The sequence below is a fragment of the Lepisma saccharinum genome, chromosome 2 (genome assembly GCF_977018435.1).
Source record: "Lepisma saccharinum chromosome 2, izLepSacc3.1, whole genome shotgun sequence".
NCBI classification, from domain to species: domain Eukaryota; kingdom Metazoa; phylum Arthropoda; class Insecta; order Zygentoma; family Lepismatidae; genus Lepisma; species Lepisma saccharinum.
This window is the reverse complement of record NC_139230.1, coordinates 114563000-114577836: the sequence shown is the minus strand read 5'-3', so window position 1 is coordinate 114577836 and position 14837 is coordinate 114563000. Positions and strand designations below refer to the sequence as shown.

The window sequence follows — 14837 nt, the reverse complement described above, 5'->3', positions numbered from 1 at the left end:
ATTCCGATTTCTGTGGCAGGTGATGAAGTTTATGCTGAATCTGGTGGGATGCCTTTTGGGAAGGTGTCCAAACGATGGTCTGACCGATGGCTGACCTTACGAGCCGTGGTACTGAAGATGGCCAACTCGCATAGAGACTTACCGGTTGCCTTGGCGGAAGTGACGTCTCGAAATCCCAAGCTGGGCTTGAGACCTGATAGTGTAAAGGAGGTTTTCGCCTGGTGGCTGGTATCTTTCTTGAGGTTCTTCTGAGTTCTGAGATACCGAATTCTAGTGCCTATCTCTTTGAAGCTTCCTAGCTGCATGCTCAGCTCTTCTGTATTTGCCAGCCGATGACGGGTCTGAACCCTGTAGTAAAGAAAAATTTAGTTTTCTCCTGACGTCATATGCTTCCGCTATTGTTGGAATGTTGCTTGTGTAGAGTAATGACGCTTGTCTGAATGCCGATGTCTGGATTGAGTTTTTTAGCTATTTACAGGGTCTCCCTTGAGTCTTTCCACAATATGTTGAGTGAAAACATACTGTCATCTTCCCTGCATGGGTGTTCTTGACATGGGACTATTTCCAGGTGACTTCCTAATATCTCCTGTATCTATTTAGGTTGCCCCAAAGGGTTCTATACAATTCAATAACTACCTTACACTTAAGCTTTTGAATTTTTTATTGCTTCTAAATGCCTGGGAGGATTGTATTCGAGCAAAGTCATCCATTGTATTTCAAGATGGTGGCAATAACCCAATTTTTTTTCTTTGTCATGCAAGAGCTTCAAATTCTACTTATATGCATCTAGGCTCCATTTTGATAGATTAAGAAAGTAAAATCTCAGTCATTTTAGGGCATAGCATGAACTATAATTTTAATGACAATTTTCTAATAAGATAAGAAGGGGATCTATATGGGACCAAGTCACCAAATTTGTGACCATGACAATTCCAACAAATTGAGAGGCATTAAACTTAATTCATACAGCTATTTGAAAAAAAACAACAACAGATGACTGATCTAGTATTGCATTTAACACTTACATTGCTGACCTCTAAGTCGCTTTCCATCCCAAGAATGCTGACCATTTTCACTACTTTTTAAAAAATCATATCTCAAAAACTAATAATGTAAAATATATGTGTCATACACAGTTGAAAAGTTTGATTCTTCCTCTTTATTTTGATATATGATATGTTACATTATAACCACATGGCTACCTTGGACGTTTCATCATAAATGATATGAAATGTACTAAAAATAAAACGTTGACAAGATATATGACATGCAGTGGCGGCGATTGGGTCCCAAAATTGGGGGGGCAAGGTGCCAAAACTAGTGTGGCAAAGACAGTATATTTCCCTTTGTAGATAAGATTTAGCATAGTGCGGGGGCAAAAGTGGCGAAAATTTGGTGGGGGGGGCAACTGTCCCCCTGCCCCCCTAATCGCCGGCTCTAGAAAAGGAAAGCAAGCATATCGCTATCAGACAATGATGCGAACAGAACCGTTATGAGCATTTGCCCACCATCTAGTGGCAGTATGAGGAAGTACAATGTCCAAACATTACTCAGGATTGCTAACTCCGTAAATGTACGGCAAATGACCGTTGAAATAAATTTTGAATTCAATTCCGTATAAATACGTGATCCGCACACTAGAGAAGTTCTGGAACTCCCTATATATACGTGATTAGCACTCTTTAGTGTTAAGTAAAATCGATCTGTGTGTTTCAAGATTTTGGACAAAAAATCAAAATTTTTCTCGTTTCTTTTGCTCCAATGGCATGCTGATATTTTCAGATACCTACACCAAGTTTTGGAGGTTACATGTTGTTTTAGAGAATCTCTTGAGCTATATTTTTTGATAAAGATTTTGTAATTACACTTTGTAGTTTATGAGGGGCATAAGGGTCGAAACAGAGGCAAGTCACCAATATTGTGACCATGAAAATTTCAGAACAATTTAAAAGGTTTTAAGGTAATTCATACAGCTACTAACTGCATTGGATGACTTATCTCTGGTAATGCATTTTACAAAAATCTGTCCAAGCATTTCAAGATGGTGGATGAAATACTGATATTGACAATGCTGTGGGAATTCCAAATTCTGCAATATTTTTTTAGTCTCTTTCAGTCTGTTCAGTTTAGCCCACTGAAGTTACTTCCCACTACTAATGTATTAGAAAATTTGTATTTCATACAGTTTTGGCCACATATTCTCTTTTTAGTACAAACATGTTTTCCATTTTATGACTATTATGCAACACATTATAATCAATACCACACTGCTGTGGGGCTGCAGCAGAATATACAAATAAAAAAAAATGAGTGTGGTCAAGGGAAACAAATTATATTCCTCAGTTTTGAATCGTGCACTAACTTGTATTTTATCCTTTCTTTGAACACACTCGCCTATACAGTTTTCTGTGATATTGTAACTTATACAAAGACTTTTAGTCCTCCATATACCCATGTCCTTATTATTAATTGTCAGTTTTATATCATTTCCCTTTACTGCAACAAATTCTGTCCTGAAAATTATTTAAATCATGGAGTTTTACTCCTGAATATATATATTTTTCAAGTAAGGACTAATTGCAAAAAATGCAACCTGATTGTATATTTAACAACTTAGTGACAAAATAGCTGAAGCATGGAAACATGTGTGTTGAAGAGTGAAAATGAAAATTGTATATTGTCTCTCCACAATATAAGGCCATGGATGTTCCCAAGGTAAAATATTCTGGAGGTAAAATAGTCCCCATTCGGATCTCTGGGTGGGGACTGCTTTGGGAGGTCCCTGGACTAAGGATAAGATCTACATTAGGAATAAGGATATTAAATTAGGCACCTGGAATGTTCTGAGCCTTTACCGGCCTGCTGCATTTCAGTGTACAGTTAATGAGATAGTTAAGTATAAATTAGATGTAGTTACTGTCCAGGAAGTTAGGTGGCCAGGAGAAGGGAATTGTAAAACTAAAAATTATACTTTTTTCAATGGTGGTACTGAAAATCATAATTTTGGAACAGGCTTTTTCATAAATAATAGAATTATCTCGGCTCTTAAAACAGTAGAATTTATTAATGATAGGATATCATATGCAGTTTTACAGGGTAGGTGGTGTAAAATTATTTTAATAAACATACATGCACCAACGGAAGATAAAGATGATAATACTACACATGATTTTTATACAGAGTTAGAACAGGTCTTTGATAAATTTTCTCAGTATGATATGAAAATTCTGTTAGGTGATTGTAATGCACAGATTGGCAAAGAAGAGATATTTAAACCCACGATTGGTAAAGAAAGTCTTCATGAATTAAGTAATGATAATGGTATAAGATTGATTACTTTTGCAACCTCAAAGAATTGTGAAAAGTACCACTTTTAAACATAAAGATATCCATAAATATACCTGGTCTTCTCCAGATGGTAAAACTCATAATCAGATAGATCATATTCTCACTGATAAGAGAAGGCATACTAGTATAATTGACGTTCGTACACATAGTGGTGCTGACTGTGCCAGTGACCATTATTTAGTAATTGCTAAATTAAGAGAAAGATTCGCAGTGATAAATCATAAGCAACAAAATCTAAAAATTCTAAAATTTAATACAGGAAAATTTGCTGATGAAAGAATTAAGAAAGATTACCAAATTAAACTGTCAAATAGATTTGATGTTTTTCAGGATTTAAATGATGATGAAAATATAAATGAAACAGATGTAAATAAGAATTGGGAGCACATACGTAATGCAATAGAATTAGCAGCTAAAGAAATTATAGGATACCATAAACCAAGAAAAAGTAAGCCATGGTTTGATAATGAATGTCATAATCTAATAGAAGTAAGGAATCAGGCTAGACTTAGGTGGTTAAATAACTCGGATGATACAAATCTAAGCAATTATAATAGAATAAAGTGAGAAGTTAACCGCATGTTTAGAAGTAAAAAAAGAGATTACTTGAAAAGCAAGATTAACGAAATTGAAACAAACAGCAAAAACAAAAATATCAGAGATTTATATAAAGGTGTAAATGAATTTAGAAAGGGGTGGCAACCTAAAGTAAACTTGATAAAAGATAAAGACGGTGATTTTCTAGCTGACCCAAGCGATATTCTAAATAGATGGAAGAACTACTTTAATGACCTTTTAAATGTTCATGTAGGAGATAAATCAGAAGTAAATGAAGTGCACACAGCAGAACCTTTAGTTCCAGAACCTAACTTGACTGAAGTTAAAGATGCTATTAAAAGGCTGAAGAATAACAAAGCACCTGGCATTTATTTAATACCAGCTGAGTTAATTAAATATGGTGGAAATTCGTTAATATGTCAAATTCATAAATTAATTTGTTTAATATGCAATAAAGAAGAAATCCCTCAACAGTGGAAAGAATCCATAATTGTTCCTGTTTTTTAAAAAAGGTGATAAAATGAACTGCAATAATTACCGTGGAATTTCTCTACTCTCAACAACATATAAAATATTGTCTAACAATATTTTAACAAGACTAACCCCATATGCTAATGAAATTATAGGTGATTATCAATGTGGATTTAAACATAGCAGATCAACTACAGATCAAATTTTTCACATCAGACAGACACTTGAAAAAAGTGGGAATATAATCAAAATGTCCATCAGCTATTCATTGATTTCAAAAAAGCATATGATTCGGTCAAAAGAGAGAAATTATATAATATATTAGACGAGTTTGGAATACCTAAGAAGCTTGTTAGTATGATAAAAGTATGCACCAGTGGAACAGAAAGTAAAATTCGTGTTGGTATTAATGTGTCTGACAAATTTACAATTCATGATGGGTTAAAACAAGGAGATGCATTATCTCCATTGCTCTTTAATTTTGCCTTAGAATATGCTGTTAGGAAGGTAAAAGAAACTAATGAAGGACTAAAATTAAACGGTATGACTCAGTTGTTAGCATATGCAGATGATGTAGACTTATTAGGGGATGATATAAATACAATTAAGAATAATGCTTAAATATTTTTCAAAACTGCTAAAGAGATAGGTTTGTAAGTTAACAAAGAGAAAACTAAATAATGCTTACAGGTCGAAACCAAGTGTTAGGTAATAATCAAAATCTAATTATTGATAACAACTCATTTGAACCAGTTTCAAAATTCAAATACTTAGGAGTAATATTAACAAGTGAAAATTATATTAAACAGGAAATAAAAAGTAGGCTTAATTCAGGAAATGCATGTTACTTCTCTCTTCATAAACTTTTGTCTTCTCATTTAATATCAAAGAAACTAAAAGTTAAAATATACAAAACAGTAATTTTGCCTGTAGTATTATATGGGTGTGAAACTTGGTCCCTTACATTGAAAGAGGAACACAAATTGAGAGTATTTGAAAATAAGATCCTTAGGAAAATATTTGGGCCTAAAAGGGATGAGGAGACAGGTGAGTGGAGAAGGTTACATAATTTAGAACTACATAATTTGTATTCATGTCCAGATATTATTATTTGGTCTAGGAATTAATTCGTGCACCTGGAAAAGAGATGGCGTAATGAGCATATCGTCCCACAGTTCTCCTGTCAGCGCGCATCATTCGTAGTATAGGGCAGTTGATTGACGCATCAACAACAGCATTTTGTAGTCAACTGAACATGGCGCAGTTCGTGCCAGATAAAGTGTTTTTGCAGGGTGTTCTGCTTCATTACTTTAACATGCAGAAAAGTGCTACCGAAAGTCATCGTATTTTGGTGGAAGTGTATGGTGACCATGCGCTAGCTGAGCGAACTTGTCAGAGGTGGTTTGCATGGTTTAGAAGTGGTGATTTCGGCCTTGAAGACCACGAGCGACCTGGACAGCCAAAAAAATTTGAAGACGAAGAATTGAGAGCATTGCTCGATCAGGATTCATGTCAAATGCAGGAAGAACTTGCAGAAGCATTAGGCATTGATCAAACAACAGTTTCCAAATGCCTCAAAGCCATGGGAATGATTGAAAAGATGTCACATTGGGTTCCACATGAATTGAAAGACAGAGACATTGAAAGACGAAAAACCATTTGCGAATTGCTGCTTCAAAGACAGAAAAGAAAGGGGTTTTTGCATCGCATTGTTACTGGCGATGAGAAGTGGATCCATTACGAGAACCCGAAATGAAAAAAGGCCTGGGTGAAGCCAGGTGAACCAGGTCCATCACAACCGAAACGAGATATTCACTGTGCAAAGGTTATGCTGTGCATATGGTGGAATATGAAAGGTGTGGTGTACTATGAGCTGCTGCAACCGGGTGAAACTATTAATGGAGAACGTTATCGACGACAATTAATGCGTTTGAAGCAAGCTCTGGCCAGGAAACGACCAGAATGGGAGAACAGACATGATAAACTTATTTTTCAACATGATAACGCTCGCCCACATGTCGCAAAACCGGTCAAAACCTATTTAGAAAATGTCAGATGGGAAGTTTTCACCAGACATTGCTCCTTTGGACTACTACTTGTTCGATTGCATGAATAACGATTTGATTGGACAGCGGTTAACTTCTTCAGAAGATATCGAAAAATGGGTCTCTGACTGGATCGCTTCAAAGGATGAGGACTTCTTTCGCCACGGAATCTGTAACTTGCCTGACAGATGGGCGAAAGTGGTGGCTCGCGATGGACAATATTTTTCTTAAGATATTTATGTATTTTGTGTTTGAACTACAGCTTCAATGTGTGCGTAACAACTGCACGAATTAATTCCTAGACCAAATAGAATAATTAAATCAAGAAGATTTAGGTGGGCAGGCCATGTGGCACGAATGGGAGAGGAAAGAGGAGTTCACAGGATTCTTGTTGGGAAACCCGATGGTAAGAGACCTATAGGAAGACCAAGACGAAGATGGAGGGACAATGTTGAGATGGACCTAAAGGAAATCGGTAGAGATGGAAAAGAGTATATAGATCTTGCTCAAGATAAGGACAGATGGAAGGCCTGTGTTGCTGCAGCCATGAACCTTCGGGTTTAAGAAGACTAGAGAGTTAGTTAGTTAGTTGTCTCCCCAATAGCAGTGATATCATTGCCTTGTTATCAAGGGGTGCTAGGTTTGATACCTGGGGAGGCACATGGTGGTTTGGATCCCACTTTAAACTGTAGGTCCAGTCCTGATTAACCTTTCTGTGCATGATTTAAAAACAAACTCATAACTCATACATTTTTTATTGAGTTCTTTTAATAAGTCTAAGGATCAAATGGATCTTGGACTTGTACCAGAAGTTTCTTTATTTTGGAAACATTTTTTTTCTTTTTAGTGCTGTAATTCTGAGACTTCATGAGAATATTTGCATGGAGTGTATATTTTGTTGCCTGAATTTTTGGAATAGAAAGTACCCATGGCACTGGCATCTCTAATAATTAGGGCTGAGCAAATACTGATGCCAATCAATACCAATGCTGATGTATCGCTATCGGCCAATACCGGTGGTATCGGCATCGGTGAGTATCGCTTGATTTTCTTTTACCGATACAAAAGATTTTCAGTGGCTAGAAAACCAGCCAAGGCAACAGCTCATCTCAACATTTGTCCTTTCTAAAAGTTTGTTCACCCTTCCTCGTGACAGATTGGAAGACCAGGACAAGAAGTTCCATAGATTTTCCTAGAAACACTGGATCATAAATCCCCACCCTCCTGGGAAGCAGATGGCAAGATCAAAGGCATGGGTAAGTGAAAGCTGAACCCAAACGTGACCATGAAGGCATGTAACTGCTTGGTTAACGCTGTGGGAAATAAACCATTCATTGCCAATTCTTGCTTGAAGATCGTGGTCGTAAGATAGGTGGATGTTTTTAACCCCCCGCCGCACTAATGCTGGGTCAGGTAGTTGTGGAGTTCTTGGAAAAGAGGGATGAAGGTCACTGTGAAATTAGCTTTGTTTTATCTACGGTCAAGTGGGAAGGGAAATCAGCAATTTATACATATCCTCTTCACTTCTGTCTTTCGTGTGACTGCTGGTATCAGCCAATGCAAGTTATTTATTTCCGCTGAAAGTCTGATCCCGTGGTGGAGTGGTTAGCACATCATGCTACGATGCCAGGGGTCCCGGCCTGGGGATGGATGTTTGTGAGTGTCCATTCACCAATTTCATCACATCATCACTCATCCCCATCTTCGGAAATTAGCCAAATGTAGCACAAAAAGTGAAGTAAAATAAAGCAAATCAATCATCAATTATTTCCACCGAGATTAGATTGGGAACATACGGCTTTGAATGGCAGTACTAAGGAAGATGAGCTAATTGGGACTGGACCTACATTTTAAAGTGGGACCCGAACCACTATATGCCTCTACTGAGTATCAAACCCAGGATCTATTGATTACATGGCGACAGCAGTACCACTACACCATCGGGGAGGCTTCTCCAAAGATTTATGTACACCACTACTTAGAATAATGTACATAAAATATTTATCAGAAACTTTACTTTTCATCTAATGGACGTACCATCATTCCTTTTGTTATTCAATAAATATTCAATTTTTTACTTCTTCGACATTAATTTTCTTCCCAGGACAGTTTTTTTTTACACAAATTTTAGCAGTCTTAACTACACGTAAGCTAGATGATGAATATTTGCTGTTTTATCTCTGATTTTATAGCATTTTTTTACTATTTATGTAATAACAATATTTTCATTCAAGAAATAAAGAACAAAATAGGTATTAGCGTTGTCTTTCCTCCGTTTCTTAGTCTGTGGTTACATACAACAATACTCCATACACATCAGAGAAATTAAGTACTAATTTATTAATTTACATATTATTACAAATCGACCAATAATTATATTAACGTATTAAATAGAAACACTTTTATTATTATATTTCTGAGACACTTGGCTCAGACTGGCTCCCCAAATTATATATTTGTAGATACGTGCCTAGTGATGTGACGAGTTAGTATGACTCTGTAACTAGCCTTTTTATTTTATACTGGAATTATACAAGTATTGGTATCGGCATTGGTATTGGTGGGTATCAGTCATGGTATCGGCTCAGCTCTACTACTAATATATTATAAGAATCTATTGTCCTAAGTATTTCAGGAACATTTTAAGTCAGATGCAATTCTTCCATTATTTGAAACAGTCAAAGCAAAATGCAATTTTTAAAAATGTAATTTCTCACACTAGTCCAAGGTGTATCAAATATTTAAACCATTGAATAATTTAGAATAGTTTTCAGTTTAAAGTTTTAATTTGCACATTTCAACTTATTTCAGGAGAAATTGGGATGAGGGGAAGATCTGGTTATCCTGGTGGACCAATGCCTGGTAGAGCTGGTCCAAGAGATGAAATGTTTGGAGAATCCGCTCTTGTGTCACAACATAGGTAAATATAATGATTGTGTGTGTGTGTGTGCAAATTGTTGGTAATTCTTTTCATTATTGAATAGCTATTGATATTATTAACTGGTCTTGACTCATTGAAACCAATAATAGCCTGCAGGAACAGTTAGTTCATGAGTAATTTTTCTTGCATTTTCAATCTGTGAGATGTGAGCAAATATTTAAGAAAAGGCTCTTATTTTCCAGCAACAGGGGCGCCGACTTGTCAAAATTATTGGGGGGGGGGGCCTCTGTTCACTGAAATAAATTAATGAATGACTCACTCTCTCCCTTTTTAAGTTTTGGCCTCAGTGTTCGGAATCTCATAAAAGCCCATGAATTCCTCAAAAATATCAAAATTTTTATTCACAGTTCGAATATTAATTGTCCACGGATGGATATGTCACAAGTTTCGTCAAACATAATAGCAAAATATTCCACACTTATAATAACTGCTACCATGGAGCGCAAAACAGATCTCCCTATTATATCAATGATCTTGTTGTGGCACAATTCAGAGTAATCTTTACAAGAGAAGCAAAATAATACATTAGATCCTCTTAAGCAAAATTATTTTGGGGGCTCTGCCCCCACATCATTAACATTGGGGGGGGGGGGGCTTGAGCCCCCCAAACCCCATGGAATCGACGCCTATGTCCAGCAATAGTGCCAAGCACTAGAGGAGAGAGGGAATGGTTGTAACACATTTTGTTCTTGAGCATGCTGATGTATACAAGCAATACATAATTGAAATTTTACACACGAGAAACTATATATTTCTAGTTTTAAAATATGCAATAACTGCAAACATACTTTGACCTGTTTGTAAGAAATTAAAGAACAAAAGTAACTTTGCAATTGTTACAACCTGCCCCATCAAGGGGGTTGGTTGTAACACTGAGTGGGGTACATTGTAACATTCTCCTTCATAGATGAACACACAGGAATATCTGAATATAGATGAGGCACTCAGAATAATAACGGCAGATCCCAACCAAAGTTCATTTTGAGAAAAATGATATTATCTGTTTCATTTCAAAACTCAGGAGACTTTTAAAATTATGACGTATTTTTTTTAGGTTCTTTTAAATATGTATTTTCAAGTTTATCTACAAATTCTTGAACCACTCTGGTTAATAGTCTCACAGATTTTGTGTTGTTTACTAGGAAAAGATATACACAAGTGAAAAAATGGGGTAAAACTTATGTACAAGAAAGAACCCAACCGAACACCATGCACCTCATGTCCCTACTGTACTCAGGATTTTCTTTATTTAGAGGAAGCTGGAATTTCACTTCACCATAACATGATACTTATAGGTAAACTTGTGCCTACTTTCGTCTCTGATCATTCTGTCCATTTTGTATACCTTTTGAGGCTCATTTTTCTCGATTAAATAAACAAATAGGCATTCTGCTTATTACAATCACCAAGGCCATAGAACTCTTAAAACAATGCGTCCTTCACATCGCCAGACAAACATTGAAACACGCAAGTTGAATCAGGAAAGTTACAGCACTTCTCTAATGTTCAGTGGTGTAATCACAGTTTAAAAAAAGGACGCGGAAGATCTTACCTTGCTCTGAAATCAGCCAAAATCAGTAAAACATATGTCTAATTGCATGTAAACAAGCAATGTAAAACATAACCTCACTAGGTAACGTAATGTTTAAAACACACAAACAACTAACCTCGCACAGTCCTGACTGAGTGTGTTGGTATGCCAAAATCTTTGAAAAAGAAGGTAATGACGTATGGTAATACCAAATAAGTTAAGGATAGCCCTCTGACACTGTGATATGTAATATCCACCTTTGCCATATTGTCTACAATGCCACCAAACTCGTAGCGGACATAAACAACAGCACAAGTTGGGATATGCCATTTTTTCACTGATAATATTTTCATTTTCCTTACGGACGAATTTTAAAGGTGGAATATGAGAGTTTCGGCATATCCCAATTATTTTGATACTTCAGCATATGAAAGGTAGGTGGCAGCAGTATACCATCATACTTGTATCTCAAAATTCGAGGTCGGTTGGGATCTGCCGTTATTATTCTGAGCGCCTCAGATAACAAAACACAAAATATGTAAACTTTTAGTTATGTCTATGTTTTTACATCAAAGTACAGTGAAATAACAGAAAAGTGACATATTAGAGAACGTGTCAGAATACCTACAAATTCACAGTAACTTTTAAACTAGATCATGTGTCCTCACACCTCCACACAAGTAAGTTCACAATAGAAATTAGGATATTTGTTGAATACTTTGTAACGGTTAACTTGCTAGGATAATAATAATAATAATAATTGCTACCAAATTACAAAATAGTTCAAGGCCGGGATTGAAAAGTATTACTAGCAAGACCGTACAAAATTACTGAAAAATAAAGGGGAAGCTTCGTGACGTATTCGCCGTGTTGTTCACAGCACGTCAATATTAACTTTGTTTGGCTGGACCCAAAACTCGTATTTCCAAATACTACAGAATATCTAAATTTCAATTTGTATCCAAAGGATGATACCTTATGCTTAAGTTCGCGTATGGGTTTTACATGCACCTGCAAAATAAGTGTCGCGACAAGAATTTCAAAATTGCGCATGCATAATTTGTTGTTATTCCTTACAACTAAATTTCATTCAGCATTGTTTATCAATCAAGTATCTACACATATATAAATATATGCACACTTATAAATTAGGCCAGACTTAGTATTTGTTAAGCAAGGTTAAATTACTGTAGTCGTGACTCTTTTAATATCATTAACAAATTTATTCATAATGCATTTATCTTCCAACAACAAGATTATAATAGTAACACACCTTGGGAAACAATTAGACTACTACTACTTTTTTTTTTTTACAAACGTCAATGTCCGATGCCAAACATGCATTCGTATCATAAATTACTGCTTTCCGGGTTCTTCTAGGCTAACGAAGCGACAATCCAGGTTTTTTTTTTTTTTTTTTTTTTTTTTTTTTTTTTTTTTTTTTTTTGCAATTAACAATGTCAATGTTACGATCAACAATCTTCAACAACCTTCATAGGATACCGTTTTTGCATTAAACAACGCATTGTATGTTCAATTAACAAATGCAATTATTTTAGAATTGTAAAAGGTAAGTTAATTATCTTTGGCATATTTCAAAAAACTTTAAGGAACATGGCATTTATACTTTTCTTAAAACCAAATTATATTCTCGCTCACAAGAAGAAAATCCTATTAAACACGCCAGTGTTCAACACTCGGCAATCTCAATTACCATTTTTAACATTAGTCCCCAACATGGCTTTCATTCTGATTGCTCAATAATAATAATAATTTCTGTGCTTTATGACACAGCCTTAAAAGTTATTCAATTTTTGTATATTGATAGTACAAGAATCGTTATGCGTTAAGTTAGATGCTCTTTTAGGAAAAGTGGAAGTAAAATAAGGGGCAATTACTTTCTTTGGTGTCGCACGTGCGTTAGTAATGCATTATGCTCCTATCATCACACGTCTCGATTAGACCAGTTGCATTTTTGCGACGATTCACTTGTTTCAATCAAATTGTGTCTGACACGACTTGTTCGCAAGTTTTAAGAAAATGCAATTCAACTCCCCAAATTGTACTGTATACTTTTGGTGCAAACTTTTACTTTTCTCAGCGCAAGAATTGCCAATTACACGTGACAGGTAGAATTGAAGCACTTTTACACCTTCACCAAAATCACTGGTTATAGCACTGTTGAATACGTAATATAAACCACTTGCAACACTAAGTATAATGGCCACACTTTTTGTCAAGAAAATAAGTTTCATACCTTAGTACTGCACCTAAAATGATGTTCTCGTAATTTGCGCTGACGTTTCTCCTTCCTTCCACGGCAGCTTCATGAATACTTATGTAGTCCAAGAAACGTGGGGGTGAATTTCCAACTTTGCCCCCAGTCGTAAGCGTACTCGTTCATTCCACGTAATATTGTCAATAATTGCAGTATTATAGTTTGTTGACGATACTTTCAATTACGTGAACGTTTTTTTTTTCCAGGCATCGCACTTGCCGAAACAGGCCAAGTATACAAGAGCCCCAATTCGAATTTTGCCGGAGCAACTGTTGCTTCCGCATCAAGATGATGCGTGATTAGCACTCGGGCAGACTAGTTGAAGCCAGAGCAAGTGACCTACTGCTGTGTTCACCTGCCCTGCTGTTACTACACTCTGGCACTCGCCGTCTTGCAACTGCTGTCTTGCACTGATGGTATGGTACCAGAAACGGCTGAGAATGGCTGAACAGGTGCTGCCACACAGCAAGAATTTTTAGAACTACGCAAGTTTTACGTGAGCGTTTTACGTCAAAAACGCAGAGAGATGAAACTTGTAGGATTTTCGGTAATTTTATATATAATAAACATAGTTATTTACCGGAAATCGCTACAACTTACAAGTTAATTGCCTCAGAATAAGCTAAATTGACTCAATTACATTCTTACAACCAGATCCACACATTTTGTTACAACCTGCCTCATTGTGCAGTAGCCATGTTTATCCTTATATGGCTAACATACATCATCATTGGAAATTGGTGCCATTTCTTCCCTCGGTTCTAGAAATTGCACTCAATCTAATCATGCTGTGATCACATATCAAACCTATCTGCTATGTATTCAAGAACAACACTATTTTTCTGATAAGGCAAATTTTTACTTCCTCCTCAAGAAAACAGGAGAAGTGCTCGGTCATCTACAAGTCATGATGACTTCTCTCACGGAATGGGCAATTGAGGCACTAATAAGTGCTGCCACCACCACTGAAATTTCAATGCCATCTACCAAATAGTGCTAAAGTATTCAGCTTTGTTACAACCTGGATGCATTACATCCTGACTCACTCTCCCCTATTATGTAAGAGGATATTGGTAGTGTATGGATAAGTCACTGCATTTTATGCACTTTCTAAATAGTACAGTTTAGAAGGTACAAATTACAGTATCTAACAGCCTTGTCCCATTTCTTTATGTATCACAGTTGCAATGAAATTGTTGTCAATTGCCTATGCTGCTGCAATGAACATACAATCTAGTAAAAGAAAGCAAGAAAGAGGTCTTCAGTGGTGCTATTTGTTCTTAATATGTAATAACAAACTCTTTATTGGAAAACATTCAACAATAAAACACAAAAACATACAGTAATACAGGGTGAGTCAAAAGTCCCTTAACACCCCCTATAAAATGTAAAGAAGTGTGGCCAGATAGAAGTTGGAGGTGACAGACATCGACAAGAAAAGTACTTTAGCCAGCATTTACTGCATGGTTGGTGGTAGATGAAGTTAGAGAAGGAGGAGGGGGCTGCTTATATTCGCTGGCTAGGTTGAAAGTGGGGGGTATAGTGGCATGCATGCCAAATATGTAGGCCCTTTCCAATCACCTGTGGGAGAAGGTGTCTGTGGATGGGGCTAATAATTGGATAATAGCCACACGGAAACGGTTGTTAAAGGTAGTTGGCATGGGG

General features: G+C 36.3%; 1 protein-coding gene across 1 annotated transcript in view; it reads left to right on the top strand.

Moving 5' to 3' along the window:
- The window catches only part of LOC145984124 (uncharacterized), a 928179-nt gene that overhangs the window by 480392 nt on the left and 432950 nt on the right, over window positions 1-14837 (top strand). The window contains exon 8 of the mRNA XM_083117559.1: window positions 9234-9342. Coding sequence (XP_082973685.1) covers window positions 9234-9342 — 109 coding nt within the window. The remainder of the gene's footprint in view (window positions 1-9233; window positions 9343-14837) is intronic.